This window comes from Strix aluco, chromosome 5, assembly GCF_031877795.1.
Source record: "Strix aluco isolate bStrAlu1 chromosome 5, bStrAlu1.hap1, whole genome shotgun sequence".
NCBI classification, from domain to species: Eukaryota; Metazoa; Chordata; class Aves; order Strigiformes; family Strigidae; genus Strix; species Strix aluco.
The window spans coordinates 20,198,788-20,220,153 of record NC_133935.1 but is presented as its reverse complement, the minus strand read 5'-3'; the positions used below and the strand labels follow the sequence as shown (position 1 = coordinate 20,220,153).

The following is a 21,366-nucleotide window of genomic DNA, read 5'->3' as shown; positions in this document are numbered from 1 at the left end:
TACACTCCCCATAGGGATAAGCAGGCTGCTGTTATGACCTCTGAAGCCATTGCTTCCCCAGCCCAGCTCCCACAGCCTGTCCTCCCTCCCAGGGCAGGTGCTCCAGCCCCTGACCATCTTGGTGGCCCTCTGCTGAACTTGTGACAGTTTATCAATCTCTTTCTTCTGTTGGGAGGCAACAAAACTGGTCACAATCTTCCAGATATGGCCTAGCAAGTGCTGAGCAGAGTGGATGATCCCTCCTTGCCCACAAGCTCCTGTCTGTGTCCCTGTTGGCATGGTCTGGGAGGCCACTGGCCACCTCTGCTGCTGGCTCGTGCCCAGCTTGATGTCCACCAGCCCCCGGGGCCTTTGGGCAGAGCTGCTCTCCAGGCAGGCAGCCCCCAGCCTGTGTGGCTGCGGGGGCCGTCCTCCCTAGGGCAGGGCTCCGCCTTCAGCCCTGCTCAGTGTCACTGGGCTCCTGTTGACCCATGTCCCTGGTCAGTTTGGGTCCCTCTGAATGATCTGGCTAATTTAATCTCATTTGCAAACTCTATGAGCAAGCAGTCCATCACTTCTTGCAAGGTCACTGAAAAAAATGTTAAATGGGATGGGTCCCATGCTAGACCCCTGCATTATCCTACTCAGTACCAGTCTCAAAGTAGAGTATGACCTATTGACCATCACCTTCTCAGCCCAACCATCCAATCAGGTTTTTAACCATTTTGGCATCCACCCATCCAAATGTCCCAACTTGGACACAAAATATTCCAAAAGACTGTCAAAAGCCTTGCTAAAGTTGAAGTAAATTACATCCACTGCTCTCCCCTTGTCAATATATCCAGTCATTTTACTATGAAGGCAATTAGGTTGGCCAGGCATGATTGACTCTTTTACCAATACAATAAATGATAAAACTATATGACTGGCAATCAACTGCGCTGTTGTTTTGCCATGTGACCTTGTGTTATAATTCAGGCCATTCCCCCCTCCAATCTCTCTACTGAGTGGCCTGAAGAAAGACTTGTGTCTAGGCACAAGTTCATGCTCCACACAAACAAGCTGTGTTATCCTACGTGCCATTTTCTACCTCTACCAAAGGTTACTGAATGTCTGTCTTTCTCCACAACTTCTGAAGCTGTTGCATCAAAATTCCATCTGAAGGGAACACAAAACCCCTGTAGCAGATATCTGCATCCCCTCAGTTAAACCAAAGGAGTATGCTACTAGCTTACACTACAAAGCAGATGCTCATTGATGTGTTTCACTATTTTGTTGTGAAGTCACATTAAAAAGTTGCATCTGATGCTTTTCTGAAACATAACAAAATATAAAGCATCTGGTCCATTATACTCCATTGTCCTCAGGAGCAGAGCAGGAGAGGCAGACTCCTTTCAGCCCCTGCAGGCATCATGGTGAACCCAAGTACCCAAGAATGGCGCCGCAAACAGTCCCTGTGGAATGACAAACTTGTAAAATTCTTTAACCTCCTTCTTTACACAACTGTCAGATGGCAAATGTATCACTGTATTAGACTAGTGACCCTCTGACTAGTTCATGTAAATCAGTGTCTTTTTATTTGTGTTACATGTACCTGTTCTTTATTCCAAGTAAACACCTTGTTCTTCTACTAAGGAACAGTGATAAGAAGACAGACAGTCAGACAAAAAAGTTTAATTAAGGGCTTTTACAAAAATGTATTTATTGTACAAAAAAAAAAAAAATCACATGGGAAAACATTATACACCATGATTTGGTAAGAGTTTGGCTTGTCATTGATAAACAGATAGATGCTCTCTAATGGCAGCATCAGAAATTTGCTTAAATAATGACATCAGGTAGCAAGCACATAAATAGCAGACACAGAGAAAAGGACTCAAATAATACACTTTTAAGTAAAAGATACTTTATCACTAGGCGGCCCTGTTAGAAAACTATAATCCTACAGAATGCTCTGTGAAATACAGGGCAAATAACTTGAACTACGGTTAAAGCTGCTGGCACAAGCTGTCAAAACCTTCAGAAGTCAAAGTGCCTATGCCACAGAAGATGTGTGTATTGCTGGAGATCATGAAAGATAAAGGCAAGAGTTTAACATGTCCTGGAGTACTGCTACCAGCTAAGATACAGCACTACGATACAGCAACTTACTTAAATATAGTCTTTAACGTATGTCAGATGTGTATTTAATGAGAGAGCAAATGGCAGGGAAAGTCAGCTCTCCCTTTAAAGCAGCCAGCAGTTAGAAACAGCCACAGCAGGTATGCTGCCACTTAATACAAACGCAGTTATGGCCACACCATTCACCTACTATGCCTGCCCTGCACATCTAACCCAAAGCATTTTGAGTGCAACTAATTTAAACAAAGATCACTGTGAAGCGATGGCAAGTACCTGTGGATAAGCTGAGGGCGGTGGCCTTTCCAGGTAAATCAGCTACAGCTGGAAGAGGCCACATGGTGCAGCCCTGAAGACATTCATCCCTGTGTGCTCGCCATTAATAATCTTGAGCATTAGTTGACCCTGCCTCTTGGGCAGGGGAGGGCTACTTACAGGAGAAGAAAGAGTTATAGTAAATATTTGGAAAGATTTGGAATACTTGTTTTAGTGGGTGCAGAAAACCAATGATTATGTTGTGCTGGTCAGCTGCACATTGAATACTTTTCCCTTGACTACAGCTGTACATCAAGATCTGGCCAAATGTTAATCAGGTCACCTGTCTCTTCCAATAATTTCCCACTTGGCAGCACAGCCTTCCTTACATGTATGCCTATCCGGCAGAGGTTGACTGTTTGATAAGAACTGAACTGATTTCACATTCAAGTTTCTGGACTCCCCACGCATATCAACAATAAATTGTAAGAATAAAATTACAGTAAGAAAAAGCACAACACACACCTAGTTTAAAGTAACTGGAGTGCATTTGCAAACTTCCGTGCTAGCTTTTTTCCTAACAGCCACTGAAGTTTTGCCACTACATTATTATGTTTGTGTCAGCAAAACAATGCTGTTCAGACAGCTACAGTTGAAACTCAGTTGTCCCTGCAAGCAGCCCACAAATAAGTGTATCAGAGAGCAATTTGACAGCTCACTTTTAGGAGTTATATCAACAATTTTGGTGAATGAAAACAGTCAACTCTCAGTTGTCCACAGGCTAATCATTTAACCTGCATATTAGCTCTGTAAAAATGCCCCTGCTTGTGCTAGAGACAGGAGCATAGCCACTGACACCATGTAACATGGCCTCCAGAACTCTGCTCATGCTAACTTTGAGATCTCCCTGTTCCACACCAGCTGTTCTTTGCTTCCCATCTTCCATGATGCCACCCCTGTGTCTCCTCCACCTAACTGTCCACCTACTCATATTGACCAAATTATCATACCTTAAAAGCAGAATGTAGGAAGGCTGACCACCTTAATTCATTCCACCACTGCAGCTGGGTTTAGCTGGGTGAAGTCAGTAAGCTGTAGTAGACCTTTCTCCTTCCCCACCCCCAGCCATCAGCGGAAGAGGTGCTGCAGCCAGGCAATGTCAGAGAAACCCTTTCTTGGCTGCTCTCTGCCTTCCCTTGAGGCACAGCCACCTTCTGGGCCTGGAGACCACCTGCAAAATCCTCACTGGTCTTCAGAGAGCAAGCAATAAGGAGAAAGATAAGTAAAGTCCCGAGTTTGTAAGTCAGAATCCAACTAATAGAAACTGTTTTGAACCTCTTGGGGAGAAAGGGGGGAGAGGTTTATTCAGTGAGAACCAGAAAGGTGCACAAGAGGGGACCGGGCCCAGCTTTGTGACAGGCCTGAGACTGCCGAGTCCCGCAGTACCCGCCCTCCTACAACCCGGAGCCTCTCCAGCCCAGGCCACACGTGACCGGCAAGCCCCAACTTCTGTTTCACCTGGAGCACAGAAGGGAAAACAAGCCTCCCCCAGGCCTCCCGGTTATACCTCACGAGTATACGTTAAAGGATCTAAAGGAGCCGTAAGTCTATTTCTCCTTTGGCTTCTCAGAAAAAGAAGGTTTCGCAGCAGCCCGGCTCACACGCGCAGCGGCGAGGCGGCGGGGAGAGGCGCGCCCAGGAGGCCGCCCCGCAGCCGGGCACTCCCCGGCACGTTTCCGCCCGTTCCCAGGGCGGGCGGCCCTGCCCGAGCGGCGCTCCCCGGTTTGCCGCCTCGGGAACCCCGCACGCCACGGCTCCGCAGCTCCCGGCTCCCGCCTCCACGGCCCCCGTGGCGGGGGAGGAGCCGCAGCGGGCGGGTGCCCCGGCCCTCCCCGCAGGCCGCCGTCCCTTACCCAGCTCGGTGCCCGCGTTTCGGCCCGCCATGACCCGCGCTGCCGGCGGCTCTCCGCCCCCGCGGGCGGGGTGGGCAGACTTCGGCCTCGCCGGTCCCGCCCCGCGCGGGCAGGAGGCGGCGGCGCGCGGGCCCGGCCCCAGCCCCAGCCCCAGCCCCGGGGCACGGCCTTCCCCCGCCGCCCGCGGTAGCACCGAGCCCAGCACACCGGAGCGGTCGGTAACCTTGGTTGCAGAGGTCTCCATGGCCTACCCCACCCCTCAACCTCCACTGGGTGAGAGACCACTCTGGGGGCGGAATTTCTAAGAGGGTCTGTTCCCTTAGTGGTAACACCTAATTTGCTGTCTTAATGATAACAAGTCCAGGCAACTTCCACTTTCTTCGAGTTAAATCTCCAAGTAGAAACTAGTGTTACACATACACGGGGAGCTCTATAAACTCACTGACCTTGTAAAGCTTTCTATTAACACCTGCAAAATCAAAGTCTCGTAACAAAGCCACCAACACCTCCACAGCCCTCACTTTTTTCCAGAGTTGTAATGACACAAACTCACATGAAAAAAGTATTAAACATTGTTAATATTCTCATTTAGATGAAGCATCTTGCAACTTTAGCCCTACTTGCTCAGCGCTAGCAAAGAAACCAAAAACTCACAACATCATGATGCCAAGCAGCAAAGGGTCACAGCTCGGAAATCTTAAAGCTGCTGTTCCAGACATCTCTATGAAACTCTTGAAACATGGCATGAAATATTTTCTTATGTTCAGACAGAATTGCCCATCTTACAATCTATGCCCCAGTTTTCAAACCTTAAGTTTCAGTTTTCTAAGATGATAGCATTACTGTACTCTTAGGAAAAATCCAAAAGAACAGTAGGGGCAAGTATGAAGAAAAAAAAAAAAAAAAAGGTGTATGAATAAATATACCTCTGTATAACTTTTCTCCTTTCCATACAGAAAGCATTATGTAAACCTTTCAGCATAACATTAAAGGAAATGACAAGTGGAAGAACGGCAATATTTTCTTTAATGAAGAAAATATGATTTTTAACCTTGAAAGAGTATTTTTATCCAGTCTGGAGGACTAAACCGAAGCTTTATACAGATTCATAGCCAACCTCTGAGACTTTCACGTACAACCAAATATTTCAGGCAGCATGTTTAATTTAGAAGTTTTCACTGGTTTTAGATTTTAGGGACTCATGTTTACATTCAAACTTTAAAAGAATAAAAAGACACAAAGCTTACAGATCAAAGAACTTGCCACCCTCTATACCAAAGACTAAAACATTCTTCTTGCTTTCCTTCTATATAGTACAAAACTAAGATGCTAGAAAGGATTACGTAATTAACTTGGCTGCTTTTCCATTCCATGAACTCAAGGCTCAACTGTAACATACAAGTTTTGAGAGGCATTTTATTTAGACAACTGAAAACAGTTAAATGTTCAGAAGCAGCGTACAACGAAACAAAACCCGAAACAAATACTTTAAGTACATAATCCCTTCTTTTAAACTAAAGCCAAATGTTCCAACTTTCAAGAAAAAGAAATGGGTAAAAGTCATTGTATCTCTTCTCCATAATAAAGAAAACACACTACAATGAGTCTAATTGAAATTGGAGAGACTGGATCTTGTCTTGCACACTTCTTTGAAAAGACAGTAGGCAGTTATGCTAAAAAGATAGCAAAACTCTACTACTCGTTGTCTTTTTTTGGATACTCAGTTCTCTTACAGACAACACCTAGCCAGTTCCACCACATTCTCATCAATTACTGCCCATCTTTGCCTTATGTAGAGAACACGCTCTGGAAGGCTGCTGTTTATCACTGTTCACTTGATTTAGTCTCATACGTCCATATGTTGCGTAACAGTTGCAATAATCAGGCCTTAACTTCAGGAGTTGAGCTGTACACCGAATCAGAGTTTTCAGAGGGAAGATCTTCTGCAATTAAATAAAAAGGATATTATTTAACTTCACCATAGATCTATAAACCAAAGAAATGCTGCAGGGATTGCTTAAAGATCAGTTCAGTTTGCTTTCCCATTTAACCTGATCCAGTTATTCTACCCCATCTGTTCAGTCTGCACAGCTCTAGTCACTAGTCTGACACTCACCACATGGTCATTTTCAGGAAAATGTATTCAGAGATCTTTTGAGAAGAGTGAAAAATCCCAGAAGGTACTTGGGGAAAACTACTTCTTCCATACTAAAGAATGCTACCATCTCAACTGATCTTTTAACACTCAGCTGAGTTGAACCTGGCAGTTCAGTGAATTACCTATTTCCTCCTCTGCAGTTCCTGGAAGGGTGGTCCTTGCTTTTGCTGCTTCTGCATTCTCCTCTTCTGTAGAGAGGAGGGAAGAAAAAAAAAAACAACCAAACCAGTCAATACCTTCAGCTCCCCCCCCCCCCCCCCCCCCCCCGCTTAATCACACACACAAAAAATATTTCCACTTAATTTTGTGTTGTGGATAAATAATTGGGTAAGCAATTCCATTAATGAATACTCACAGTCTTCTAGACATTGCTTCCTCACCCACCCCCAAAGCTTAGAGCACCGAAGTACAACATAAAAACTATCATCCACACTTCTTTCTAGAGATTATCTCTTTATGACTTATAAAAGAGGTATTTCATATTTCTTGCTCTTTAACACAAAAATACATCAGACTATCTGCTTAACTATCCACAAAATGTCTATATTCAATAATCTTACGGGTTTGAAGTTAATTACTTAAATGACAGTTACAAAAAGTAAATCCTTAAATCTAACAGACTTGAGTGCATATAGAGACCCTCAGAAGACAGTCCAGTTACTGTATGAAATTCAGCTTATATTTACCACTTATATATTAGTTTAAAAGTGCACATGGAGAAGGCAAGTTTCACCAGGAACAAGCACACACTTACCAGGGACTACACACTTCCAAAGACCATAGGTTTTCCCTACTGTTGTCTGCCACAGCCTTAGTGTACCATCCTCAGAGCCACTTGCATATAACTCTCCATCAGGGCTAAATCTCACACAGTGAATTGGACCAAAGTGTCCTTTGTAAGATTCTGTAAGAAAACATATCAAAACCATTAATTTCAAATTTCAACAAACAACTGAAATTAGTAAGTAAAAACGCGGGGGGGGGACGGGGACGGACGGGACATGACAACGACACACAGACATGACAGACACTGACAGACACACACACACACTTTCTCAGTATTTAAACTTCTGATGCAAAACAAAGCTTCTTTTGACTGTTATCTCAGTGATCTCAATTTAGGTAACATATTAATGTTTTATTAACTGCAAGAAAACAGGTGCTTATTTATTCTAGGCAAAACTACAACACAAGCCAGTAGCACAGAGTACACATGCTCTCTTCCTTCAACCACTCACTCCACATGTACAATTTTAAATGAGGACAGGATCAAACAAACTTAGAAATACACTTTTTTTTAAAATATATTTGGCCAACATTAACAAGAACATACACACCCCACATTTTTCATAGATGCAAGTAGTTGCAACTCATTAGACATATCTAACGAATGCTACAGTACGACACAACATACAACTTGCTATTGCAGCAATACAGAATGACAAGGTTTTTTTTTAAATAGGTGCAAAAAGCTCTTTAATGGAGGCTTTAATTAATTCTAGAAGAATAACATTAGGTATACTGAGATAGGAAAAAATGCTTCACTGATAATACACCTTTTCATCCTCTTGCAAAGCATGCTATGCTAAGGCCTTAAGTGAGTACAACAGTTTCATTTATTAGTCATTAATTCATTAATCTAATACCCATTTCAGAACTCATTTTTGATTACAGAAGACAAACATACCTAATTCTTCTCCTGTATTATAGTCATATTTATAGAGTTTAAAATCTTCACCACCTGCAACCAAACATTCTTTTGCAGGGTGAAGTGATGCAGAATTGATTGTAGCAGGTGCTTCAAATGATTTAATCTGTTCTAGGCTGAGGGAGAAAAGTTTGTTAACAAAGCTCATCAAAAATAAGATCCTAAGAGCAAAGAAACTGTGATTCTACTAATCACAACTGCTTTTAAGAAAAATAGAATACACTCACACACAGTTTCTAAAACAAGATTTAATACTTGCAAATCACACTCATCAAGTTAGAAACAAGTTCAGAATAAGCAAAACAAAAGTTCACACTTTCAGAACTACCTTCTGGAATATGTTTAAGCATGTAACTTGCCTTCTTAAGACAACATAAAGATATATAAATAGTTCTCTGAAAAGCACTGAACTCCAGCTGAAACTTATTTAACCACAATTATACTTAGCGTGAAATACAAAAATGGCACCGGACCTTTACAGTCTAGCATCTTACAGACAGTTAGGGTTCACTATTTTAGAAGAGGGTAGTTGCTTCACATTCTGCCTCTGACAAGATAGCAAGCAAGCAAAGATGTCCACTAATACCAGTTCTGACAACTTGGTGATTTTGGGCTTGTACAGTCAGTTTTCACCCACAACCAAGCCCATTACTCAACCTATGAAAATTCTGTGTTTTGGACTCACGTTTCTGCACTATGAAAAGCAATAGTCTTCCCATAGGTTATCACAAGTATCTGTCCTTCTGGAACATACTCCATGCTGCTCACTGACATTGCAACATTTAGTGCCTTCACTTCGGTCATGGTACTCCGGTCCCAGAGGCTTAAGAGGAAACAAAAAGGAAACAAGATTCTCAGATTACTTCAGCAAATCAAACAATTTTTCAGCTCCCATCCATGGCAAGATTTGGATCAAAAAAGCCACCTAACAAAGAATGTGATTTGACTCCACAGGTACTTTGGATGTTCAGTGGCATCCTTATGTTCATTCTCACCTAGGCAAAGTTTTAAGACATGCTTACTTTAAAATACTGCTGCTTTTGAAGCCTAATGCAACCACATTAAATGGAACACATACCATTTAACTATTCAAGGATTGTCTTAGAGATTAAAAATCTTGGTTTAAGTCTCCTGAGCAATAGAGCTTTCAAGAAACAAGGCTTGACGATTCTATTCTGCCTTTTTACCTCACAAAGATACAGAAATTCATTTACGATAATAGTTTTCTATCTAGCGGTACAAGAGCTATCTAAACAGAAAAGAAATGACATTGTTCTGTTATAAGTAAGAGTCTTTGTTCACTGGCTGACTGCTGTATTTCTATTTCTACAATTCAGAGAAAATAAACAAGACTAGGCTCCTGCCTATCTTGAACACCAGGAAACTGAAAAGAACTGGAGCTAGGAAGCAGACTACAGGGAAACTGCACCAGTGACTTCACCCTCACATCCTTCTTTCCACAAAGCAGAAAAGACTGTTCTATTTCTCTGTCCTTTGTGCCATAAATGAAAGAGTGGTGAGTCAGCTAGGCAGGAGGTGACACTGGTCATATCAGCCAGAAAGCTGAGGAAGCAGTCTTCTGTTTGAGGAAGTTAGTTTCAGCATAGTTTGAGGAAGGGTCTTTGTCAATTCATCTCCCCATCAGCCAGGTTTGTCTAGGTTTCAGCACATCTCCTACCAATTGGGCATAAAGTAAAACACTTAACCGTGACTGGATGAGCCATCTTATAAAAACACTAAAGCCTACTTATCAGCATGGCATAAAACCACTAAAGCCTACTTATCAGCATGGCAGAGCAAGAAGGCTAGGTCTATCAACACAGCAGTGTTTCCAGATAGTCTTCCCAGTCTTTTATCCCAGTGCCTGGCTAGTCCACACCTTGTGTGTCTTTCAAGGCTGGATTGCTGGAGACAAGGCAGCAATACCTCAGCACAATGCATATGCACAAGACCTCATCTATAAATTCATCTTCTCTAGGATTATGAAAGGCATAATTTATTCTACTATGCAGATCTCAAAGACAATCTACTCTTATCAGGGAGGATATGTTTATGGGGTAAATAAGAATTATTACAACAGTTTTATCTCTAACAGCAGAAAAGATGTATTAGGCATGCAGCTATAATAATCTAGGATCAAATAACCTGTGTTACTTATATCTTTTACCAAAAAGCCTAACTATCTGCTCACAGAGATTATGACAATAAATAAAAGTGAGATTCTTAGAAAACTGAAAGTTACTTTTTCTTACCGGACAGTTTTATCATCAGCTGAAAGAATCTGTTTGTCATCACTGCTCCATAAAGCCTTTTTAATGCCAGAAGTATGTCCGCTGACAACATCAGGTTCTTAAAATAACGCCAAATATTTTAATACATATCAAAAAATGAAATAATGTCATGCAGCAGTTTGGGAGCTTTCTTAAGCTATATGGATTTCCATTTACTAGAAACTATAAAATTACTTCAAGCACTTATGACTTTATTTGTAGATCTTATTCCAGAAACATAATAAATGTAAACTGGGTACATGATTGCCTAAATTTAAAAAAGCTTCATTAGTTTAACATCAAGGTTCTCTACTTCATATTAATCATCATTAGTTCAGTATCAACATGAATTTGAACACACTTAGATATGCGGAGTCTTTTTTCTTTCACATGACTAAATTTTAATTAATTAGACTTATTTCACAGACTCACAAGGTTGGAAAAGACCTTGAAGATCATCTAGGCCAACCATTAACCTGACTGTTCTCAACTACACCATATCCCTAACTGCTATGTCAACCCAACTCTTAAACCCCTCCAGGGATGGGGACTCCACCACTGCCCTGGGCAGCCCATTCCAACACCTAACAACCCATTCTGGAAAGAAATGCTTCCTAATATCCAGTCTAAACCTTCCCTGGCGCAGCTTGAGGCCATTCCCTCTTGTCCTATCACTTGTTACTTGGTTAAAGAGACTCATCCCCAGCTCTCTGCAACCTCCTTTCAGACAGCTGTAGAGGGCGATGAGGTCTCCCCTCAGCCTCCTCTTCTCCAGACTAAACAACCCCAGTTCCCTCAGCCGCTCCTCGTACGACATGTGCTCCAGACCCTTCACCAGCTTTGTTGCCCTTCTCTGGACACGCTCGAGTAATTCAATGTCCTTTTTGTAGTGAGGGGCCCAAAACTGAACACAGGAACCGAGGTGCGGCCTCACCAGTGCCGAGTACAGGGGTAAGATCACTTCCCTGTCCCTGCTGGCCACGCTATTTCTGATACAAGCCAGGATGCCATTGGCCTTCTTGGCCACCTGGGCACACTGCTGGCTCATGTTCAGCCGGCTGTCAATCAACACCCCCAGGTCCCTCTCTGACTGGCAGCTCTCCAGCCACTCCTCCCCAAGCCTGTAGCGCTGCTGGGGGTTGTTGTGGCCTAACCTGGCATTTGGCCTTACTGAAACTCCTACAGTTGGCCTTAGCCCATCTCTCCAGCCTGTCCAGATCTCTCTGCAGAGCCTCCCTACCCTCGAGCAGATCAACACTCCCACCCAACTTGGTGTCATCTGCAAACTTACTGAGGGTGCACTCGATCCCCTCTGTCCAGATCATCAATAAAGATGTTAAACAGGAGTGGCCCCAAAACCGAGCCCTGGGGGACACCACTCATGAGCGGCCGCCAACTGGATTTAACTCCGTTCACCACAACTCTTTGGGCCCGGCCATCCAGCCAGTTTTTTTAACTGGCAAAAAAAAAAAATTCTAATGAGTATGCGTTGAACTGAAACATGCTATCCTTTAAGTCCATTATAAATAAACTCTAATTCACTTGTAAAAGCATAAACTTAAAACATACAGATTATCTTACTATAGCAAGGCTATAGACACTACATTTGTAAAACAATCCTCAACTTTGTCTTTCATGATTCATAATAGAAAGTAGCTCTTAATTTCAGAACTCTTATTTAACTCCAAAAAACGAGAATCAGTTCTAAGAGCAGACTCACCTGCTTCTGGCTTGCTCAAGTCATAGATACGCAACAGTTTATCTTGTCCACCTGTTAACAGATAATTGCTATCCTGAAACAGAAGTTATAAAGGGTCAACTCTATTTTGAATCAAAATACCAGCCTTCATCTAAGAGTCTTAAAATAACAGTTCTTTCTCTCAGACAGCCTCTAACACAATTATTACATTTAAACTACAATCTTAAAAACTAGAAGTGGTATGCTAGAGTATTTGCTTGTTAAGATACACGCATAAAAGGTAGAAAAGTAACTAATAACAAAACGTACTCAAGAGCTTATTTCTCTGGTGAATAAGATATAAAGGTTTTTCATACCTGTGTAAAATCCACACTTTTGACAATGTGTTTGTGAGCCAATGTGATTAGTTCATCACCTGACACAGCATCCCACACTTTGCTAGACAGCAAGAGAAAACATTTATATTTTAGTAGAACCAGGACAGTCAGATTAGTTTGTAAGCAATCTTTTGTGACACCATCATAACATTTTATCATAAATGCTACATTCTTATAAGTCATAACCCAGCCAATGAGAATACTTTATATGTTTTTACTAAAGCTTTTTCTGCACTATCCCACCATTTTCCTTTATCCTCTTCTTCAGGATAATGCAGGCTAATTAGCATTTTAGTTTTAAGCCAAAGGCAGTTCTCTGCAACTTTATTAATAGAGATTGCCCTCTACTAACAGGATTCAACTTGCCAAATACTAACGTATGCCTCAAACAGCAAAAACAAATAATGAAAAACAAAGAAATAATTTACTAAAATTTTCACAGAGTTTTTTTGTAATAGAAAGAGGCTAACTGGTAGAAGCAAAATAAAAATCACTCTTTCAACTCTGCTATAACTGCAGTCCAGAGATCAGAGCCACACAGAAACGTTATTCTAGCAAACTGGTATGGTAATTAAGTATATATATATCAAGAAGCAATCATAGTAGTTCATCATGACAGAATTAACTGTAGCTGCTTTCAAGAACCTAAAAGAAGCTAAGTTTTAATTTGGCTAGCCATCAATAAGTGAACAATTACTAAAGGAAAACAAATTAATCAGTAATTTACTACAATTATATGTCATGAAAGAACACTGCAATCAAAATGCAGACTTCAAAGACAGTTAATCACTTACGCTGTAAAATCTGCTGCTGCTGTAGCTGCTTTAGTGGCATCCGTGTTCAAAGTGGCACCCCAAACAGCACCTTTATGACCCAGAAATGTGCCAATCCAGTCTCCTGTGTCGCCCTGACGCAGCATAGGCTTACCATCTTCACAAAAACAAAACCAATATTCAGGTAACATGGTAAAAAAAAAAAAGGAAGCTGTTTTACAAAAAGATTCCCTTGCACCAGCATGTGGAAATACCACATACTTTATGAAGCTATTCTTTGTAAAAGAGTTTAGCTATGCAGCTGTACTAGCTGCATGCATCTAAAACTGTGTAGACATTAAAATACTACTCCAAATGAGACAAAAGTTTTCTTTATGTTTGTGTTAAGGTAGAAGGGAGGTAGAAAGGAGCACTTTGTTTAGGTTTTATTTTTACTCAAGTTTTCTTCAGGCAGGACAGTTGTTTGTTGTTTTTTTTTTTTTACTTTGGAACAGTATTTTCAGACTAACAGTACTCAGAAATGTCTTGTCTTTGTAATCAGATAAGTTTAAAACACATACAGAGATGCTGTAAAAATGAAACAGAATGCCTTTCTTGGGATTATTTTTTCTGGGAGACTATTAACAAGTTGTTCACACAAGAAGATGTAGACCTGAACTGGAAGCACTCCAAGGCAGAAAGGAATATCCTTTCCAATTTATGAGTACAGGAATAAGATTAACGTATACACGTATGGAGAAATGCTATTCACGTAATCAGAAGAGCTTTCACGGGAAAGGAGGCAGACATCATCATTTCATCAATTTACCCAGGAAGATGCTCTGGTTAAACTGGAGCTCACTTTAAAACCTACAGCCTATGTCCTCAGACGGTAGAACTAGGCAGTTTTCGAAACAAATCTTTTGGACGTTTTCCCTCCCACAACAGTCTGGATCCAAACTGGGCGAATGCGGGCTTCCATACCCCCCAGGCTAACCCGGTAACTAAGCACCACAAAAGTCAGCTCCCCTTTTCACTCGGCAACACGTTAAGCTGGTATTACCCTACGAGTACCAGCGTTTCACTGGACGAGCAGGGCACCCCGGCACAACTGGCCCGGCGAGCACCGGCCGCTCGGCCCTTCCCGCCCGCCCCAGCAATACACCCCTCAGCAAGGCGACGCGCGGCCTACGAGCGGCGGGGCGGAGGCGCGGCCCACCCGGCCCCGCTCCCCACACACACAGCCCGGGGACGAGGGCATCCCTGCCGGGCCGACTGAAACAAAGGGGCCGGCCCCCACTCACCCTTGCAGGCGCTGATGAGGAAATAGCCGTAGGGGGTGACGCCGCTAAAGGCCAGATCCACCACGGGCCGCGTGTGCCCGGAGCACGTCAGCGGGGTCTGCCTCATAGCCATGGCGGCAGCGGCGGCCCCGGCAGCGGGGGAAAAGGGGCGCGGGAGAAAAGGGGCGCGGGGCGGCGGCGGGGCGGCGGGCACGGAGCCAGGGAAGGGACACGAGTCCCCTCCGGCCGGGCAGGAAGCGGCGATCACGGTGGCGGGGGAGGAAATGACGGGCCGGAAGCTGCGTCCGCCGGGGGCGCGCAGCCGGAAGTGGTGGGGAGCGCAGGCGCAGGGCGGGCGGCACCGCGCGGCCTGCGGCCGAGGGAGCCGGGCCGGTCATCGGGGGGTGGCAGCGGCGGTGCCCCCCTCGTCCCCCCGGAGCTGGGTGTGCCCGTGTTGCGTCCGGCGGGTTGTGGCGGGGCAGCCGGCCCGCCCTGCGCCCGCAGCGCTCCCGCCCGCCGGCCGTGCCGAACTGCTCGTCAGCCGTAACGGCCTCTGCCGCCGCGGCGCTCCCCGCGAATGGGACAACCGGCTCTCTTCCCTCGTCCCAGTTCTGAAGGAATTATAATTTATTGGCGCCAGGGTCCGAGGGTCCGAGGCTCCTCAAGGCTTCTTTATTTTGATTAGGAGCTCTTCTACAGCAGTTCCCAGCAGGCCCCAGCCTTGTACTTGTTTTTCAGTAGTTGGGGTTTCATGAATGCCCGTGCTGGCATGGCCTTCCTCAGGCCCCCGTGCCCAGCTCCTTCCCAGTTAGTTCTTTGTGCCCCTGGGGTGTTCCTGTGATCTCTTCGGGCTCCTAAACCAGCAGCAAATTAAGCCTACCAAAAGGAAGCATAGTTTTTTCTGTCGGACTAGTTCCCCTCACGGTCACTGCAGGAGCCAATAAACCAGTCCATCCGGGAGGCGGTTGGAAGAGAGACTGGAGGGGATGTAGGGATGTCAGGATACATAGTAGCACCCACCTGGGTTTGCATAAAAGACAAGGGAGCCAAGCCAGTGGTAGTGTATAGACTTGCCCTCAGAAGCATCCTAAAGATGATACTTGAAGATGTGTCAACAGGGAGGTGGTGTTTCTCTTCATTCAACAGGCTAAGAAATCAGAACGATTGATTGCCACCTCCTTTTTCAACTAGGAAAAGCATTGAAATCATTAACAGATAATTGAAGTTTAAGACAACTTGAGTCTTCCACAGATTCTTTTTGAAGGATGGGTGCTATATTTCAGTTTCTGACCTGGTATTTCTTTATCATTTCAGAGTTCTCAAAAATAACTCCTAATGATGGTGTAATTTCATGACCCATTTTCATGCATACTACTGCTGTAACTGACATTTCCAGTTCTTCCACGCACAGCCACAGAATACCACATAGACCTTTTCAGCATTTTTGAGATTTTCTGGATTTTATCCTAATAGTGATACCAATCTCTCACCGTGCTTTGACACAGGCCTATAGCTGAGTCTATCAACTCCTAGACTACAGATTGTAATCATGGGGAATTCAAATGGATCTCTGAAAGCTCTTAACATTAAAATTCATATTTAAACAGAATCTCCAAAACGTGTGTTTCTCTTGATAAAACTATTTGTGACTGAGGAATTTTCTGTATTTTATCCCATCCTTAGGAATACTTTAAGAGCTTAATGCATAAAATATTTTTATTCAATAGAGTCGCTAAAACTTCAGAGTGCAAAAGTCAAATGCAATTTTATTACACTCTGTATTATAGCAGTGTTTCCAAAATGTCATGGTATATCAGTCTTAGTCTTCTAAACCTTGTGTATGTTCTCTCTTTGTCCTATTCCTTGCCATTTTTTTCTTCGTTCCTAACTGTATATCTGTTTTGATTCTCAGTACAGCCGTTGCACACCAAAAAAGTACATTTATAGGAATGAGGCAGAAACTAGGGGGAAAGATAGATGGAGATCCCTTATCTAAGCTTATATTTAAAACAGCACTAAACAAAAGATTTATTACATTTACATTTACAGTTTTCAAAAGCTAATCTAAATTTAGGATTGTGTCTCCTAGTTAGAAATGCTGCTTGGGTTTACATTTTTAAAAACTGTTCTGGTAACTGATGTTATCAACTTTTTCAGTGGAAAAAAAAACCCTAAGGATCAGTAAAGATAAAAACTCGGTATTAAATTTAAATTACCTGCTTAAAATTCAGTATTGAGGAAGGGAAAGAAAGGGAAGATTGTGTTTAGGGAAGTTTATTTTTGATGATTTCATAGTTTTGATTGTTTTTGTCTTCTGTTAAATTAGAGTGTGATTTTCCACTGGCACAAAGCAACAATATGACATCTACTTAGGAAGACACAAAATCTATAACAGGCAGAAAAAGGCAAAAATATTTCCAATTTGCCAGTAAGTAAGTAGCTGAAAAGCAGAAAAGGAGAAAAATCATGGAGATGTGAAACCTATAAAATCTAGACATATTAAAAATCCCACTGGACCCAGCAAAACTATAGAGTAGTATTATGAATTAAGTTTTTCATATGCTGCAGGAACATGAAGATTCTAGTAAGGAACATGATGGGTGTCACTGAAGCCAGATCCTTAAAAAAGGTCTTTGATACGTACTATGGGACCTAGGCAGACTTTAGGCATCATGCTAACTGCTGTGTTTCAGCCTGAGGAAAATAATTATACTAGGTAGAAACCTGTGTGTTGATTGTTATCAGCTACTGCCCAGTTTTATAAAAGTTATAAATCTGCTGGTAGATGGATTTAGTACAAGCATGTAGATGATTACATGAGCACTCATCCCACACAGTGCCAGTATCTCCTTCCAGCAGTAGGTACTTGATTGATTCCCAGTTAGAGCCTGACACTTCCCCACTGGCCCCAGAAATGGCCTCTCTGGCCTCATTTCTCACCCTCTTCACTGCCCTACTCTGTACCAGGCAGTGGCTTCCAGAAACTGATTTTTGCCATCTGCACTGAAGGTGTTTCCATTCCTATGTACAGTAATAGTACAGCCACATGGCTGGATAAGTATAGGAATCAGACCCTTAGAGTCTAGATTTAACAGTGATACAGAAGGATATGACTTCTCAAATTGCAATTTTACAAAGCAGGGGGGACCTTCATTGGTTTGGGGAACTATGACATACTGAAATAATACTGAAAATAAAGCTATCTACACTTTTTCTTGAATCTTTAATACTAAGACAGAACATAGTAATTGAAAGTCTCTGAAGTTTGTCCTAGGTCTAACTCAGGATATATCATTCTTAATTCAGTCAGCCAGTTTGTTTAGCAGTGGTCTCAGACTTTTTTCCTTCTACATTCCAGGGTACATTCAGCATCTCTAGCCCAACTCCAACTATAAATTTCTAATGCAGCATTTCTTAAACAGAGCATGGGGAGGGGAAACACTATCATGAAGCACACTTGCAGCTGGGGAGAGAGAAGCACTTTGTTGTGGAGCCACTGCAAGTGGAATGAGAAGTGTTCAGGAGGAGGTGTTTCAAACAAGCAAGAGCAAAGATGAGAAGGGAAGGGGCCAAATACACAGAGAGCAGGCACAAAAGGAGATGCTAAGCTGATCCGTCATTGTCAGCGAGCTCTTGCTGAGGAGCAACATGCTGATGTGGCCATTTCTATTAGATGTGCTTCCGCTGCTTGTGTTCAGAGTTGGTTTTTTCCCTCTGTTGGAGCCTGACAGCCTTTGGCCCTTGCTGCCACTCCTCTGGCATTTTCCCCACCATTGCCCTCCTTTTAGCTTCCTAGTAGCATCTCCATTTCAATATGTTTATTCCCCACAGTATGAGAATATTTGATTTAGAAATACACTAATTCTGTGCCCTCAGACTACTTTTAATACAGAGATTGTTTGAGAAGCTAGGATCTGTGAAACAGGCCTCATGTTTTCAAGAAAGTTTAGAAAAGGTAAAAGAAAAAGAAGGAAAGATGGAAAAAGTAGTTACAGATGAAAGCCTAGCAAACTTAAAATAAAAATACTGGGTTAATACTGAGTTTTATTATTTTAGCCAAGGGGATTAGGTATCAGATTCCAATAATATTATAAAGAAATGTCATTAAAAACTTCTTATTCAGAGTTTCATATTTGTCTATTTATTGTCCAAATAACTGTCTTGTAGTGTTAAATAAATATTTGTCAACCACAACTTGTCAGGAAGTAATCAGGGCTGTGTAATCATACAGAGTAATTCACCTCATTACTGCACGGAATACCAAGTATGCCAATCATAGGTTATAAAGCATCTGGGCAAGACTCTTTTTTACTTAACATTTATAATTCAGAGTATGTGCTTGATTAAACAACATCTTTTTACAGCCAGTGATTGAATTTTCTCAGAAACGATGCTGACGATGAATAAAGCTATCCTAGTGAAAGGTCATAATTCTAGTGCTTTGATTAAAATAAATCATGCAGAGATTGAATTAAGTAGAGGGTGTTTAGTATACATATTTACATTTCCAAAGACTCCTTTCTTCTCGTGTTATATCATAGTTGGAAATACATTCTCTTGCCACTGAGTGGAGCTCTTTACATATTTATTAGTACATTAACGATCTAGCAGAGAGGTTTTACTGTGAGGTGACTTACTGATGGTTATTTCATTTTGTACCTGGCAGCTCTGTGGACATAGCACTCAAAAAGTTGCTAGAGTCTTAATTCTCTAAAATGAATTGTCTAAATAGGTAAATGGAAGTCTCCAGGCACCACAAGAGACAGCATCAGAGCAGCCCCTTTGTTAGCAGACCTTGAATATGAGTTATTTAATGTATTGTGAAACATTCAATGTAATCTGTAGGCACACTAATGCTCTCTACCTCTTAAGTTCTTTGGAGAAATGTCCCCTACTAATCTGTACAGCTAATTGGGGGTGGGGGGTGGGGTGGGGGTGTGGGTGCAAAAAAAAAGGAATAGCTGTTTGCTGAAGGCTGATGCTTTACAGATGCTGCGTGCAGATATGTGAGAGCAATTGCAGAGCATGTTGCTGTGTTTTCACCAGGGGAATAATTACAACTGAGTGCCAGCCTCGAGCAGCCAATTATCACTGAGTAACAAGATGTAAGATAAAAGGCAGATGTAATGGTATTTCACAAATAATAGAACAGTGTGCCTCAAGTCAATGAGTCCTTTCTAGATCAGCCTTTTACAGCACCATATTTTTTCTAGTTTCATGCAACTCTTGTAACATAGATCTAGGGAATGTGAGTGCTGGATCACAGACACTTTTATGTTGAGTGTGCATGGATGTATAGTTTGTGTGTGTGAGTAGAGGCCAAGGGGAGAAATAGGCTGTAGAGGAGTAAGGAAGAGTGTGAAGAGGAGTTTGAGACAGCAGCAAGGAAGAGAAGTAGTTTAGCAGGAGAAATCTAACACATGGAAGCTGTATAGGCAGGCAAATAGGAGACTTTTACCTCAGAGTCCAACTGTGTGTCTCAGTGGGATTTGCACCTTTTTTCCTGTCTTTTCAGGTGAGGTCAGATGTAAGATCACTTCTTTAATCACCATCTTAGTATCTCGAAAGGATTTACTCTTCTGAGAAGATTAGTGTTCCTAACGTTGTCTGCATCCAAGTTAGACCATCAGCCTTTCCATGTATCTGGAGGGCACATTCAGAGCATGCACCAGAGTAATGAAACCAATAAGGAATATTAATTCTTTTATCTTTGGTGTAACAGCTTCTCTGTTCCTCAATCTACAGGTCCCATTCTGTCTTTTGAAAGGAAAAAAGTGGGTAGTGCTGGCCAGACAGAGAGGAGAGGGAGAAGAAAAAGAAAGTACAAACTTTAAGTAGCCAGTGTTTAAACTTTAAGTAGCCAGTGTTTTCACTGACAAGCTGAGCCACTGCAAAACCAAAGGGACAACGATTGAAGAAATAATTAAAAACAAATCCAAGAAAAGGAAATGCTTCCCCAATTTCTACCCAAATGTTCTCAGAATACACTGTTGCTAAAGTTAACCCTCAGGAAATAAAGGAATGTAAATAAATATATACATATTCAGGATTTAGGCTGAAAGATGTAAAGACATAGTTGGGGAAGCCCAGACAGTGTCAATATAGGGAACTCACCTAGAGAGGAAAATATAGCGTGCATGTGTTCCAAAATCCTGTACTAGGACTGTGCTCAGTCAATCCATTTAACAGTATAGAATGCTGCAGTAAGCCAATGCATATGATATGCATTTAATAGAAGGAACAAAGGTCAGTGCACAGCATTATAGAAGCTCACACAAGACTTGGGATAGGTGATCTTGTACTGTTAATAGGGAAGATGGGAAGGGGAAATGGAGAGAAAGAGAGATACACGAGGCTGTTCCCATGCTTAGAGTTCTTATAACCAAGACAAAGTGAAACAACTAACTTACAGGTATTATGGGTGCTAATTTCTAGCTGAAATAAGCCATTTTTGTATTTTCTTTTTCAGTCAGCAGCTTTGGTCCCTAGACCATTCAAATCATGACTGCACTGTAAAGGAGGAGACATAGGAGTAACATAATATTCTAGTCCTACCTCTTTTCAAGCCTTACACTGGAACCACTAGATAATTCAGGCTAGCTAAATAAGTATTTATCTCTGCAAAAAGAATTTCAATTCATAATAAAAATTAATCCAGTTGTAAAAGCTTTGCTAAAGGAGAATTAAAACTGCCTGGCAGTTCACTTGCTTTCCAGGAAACAGTTTAGCTAAAGTCTTATTCTCTAATTATCATCACATCAGTAATACCTCTCTCTGAGCTTACTGTGCTGTAAGAAACAGTAATGCAAATTTTCAGGAATGAGCTTTAGCTAAGTTAATTCATAATTGTAGGC

General features: G+C 42.2%; 2 protein-coding genes across 2 annotated transcripts in view; both read right to left on the bottom strand.

The window, feature by feature from the left end:
- Window positions 1–4,305, bottom strand: part of DERA (deoxyribose-phosphate aldolase) — a 56,524-nt gene extending 52,219 nt beyond the window's left edge. The window contains exon 1 of the mRNA XM_074826295.1: window positions 4,266–4,305. Coding sequence (XP_074682396.1) covers window positions 4,266–4,296 — 31 coding nt within the window. The 5' untranslated portion in view covers window positions 4,297–4,305. The remainder of the gene's footprint in view (window positions 1–4,265) is intronic.
- A 968-nt stretch (window positions 4,306–5,273) lies between these two features.
- Window positions 5,274–14,795, bottom strand: STRAP (serine/threonine kinase receptor associated protein). Its single transcript, XM_074826294.1, has 10 exons — window positions 14,534–14,795; window positions 13,272–13,407; window positions 12,457–12,538; window positions 12,122–12,194; window positions 10,384–10,480; window positions 8,817–8,954; window positions 8,111–8,247; window positions 7,178–7,327; window positions 6,546–6,611; window positions 5,274–6,208 (listed from the first exon to the last, which is right to left on the bottom strand). Exons 1-10 carry the CDS (start codon window positions 14,643–14,645, stop codon window positions 6,147–6,149), a joined length of 1,053 nt encoding a protein of 350 aa, XP_074682395.1. The 5' UTR covers window positions 14,646–14,795; the 3' UTR covers window positions 5,274–6,146.
- Between the last annotated feature and the right edge of the window lie 6,571 nt (window positions 14,796–21,366).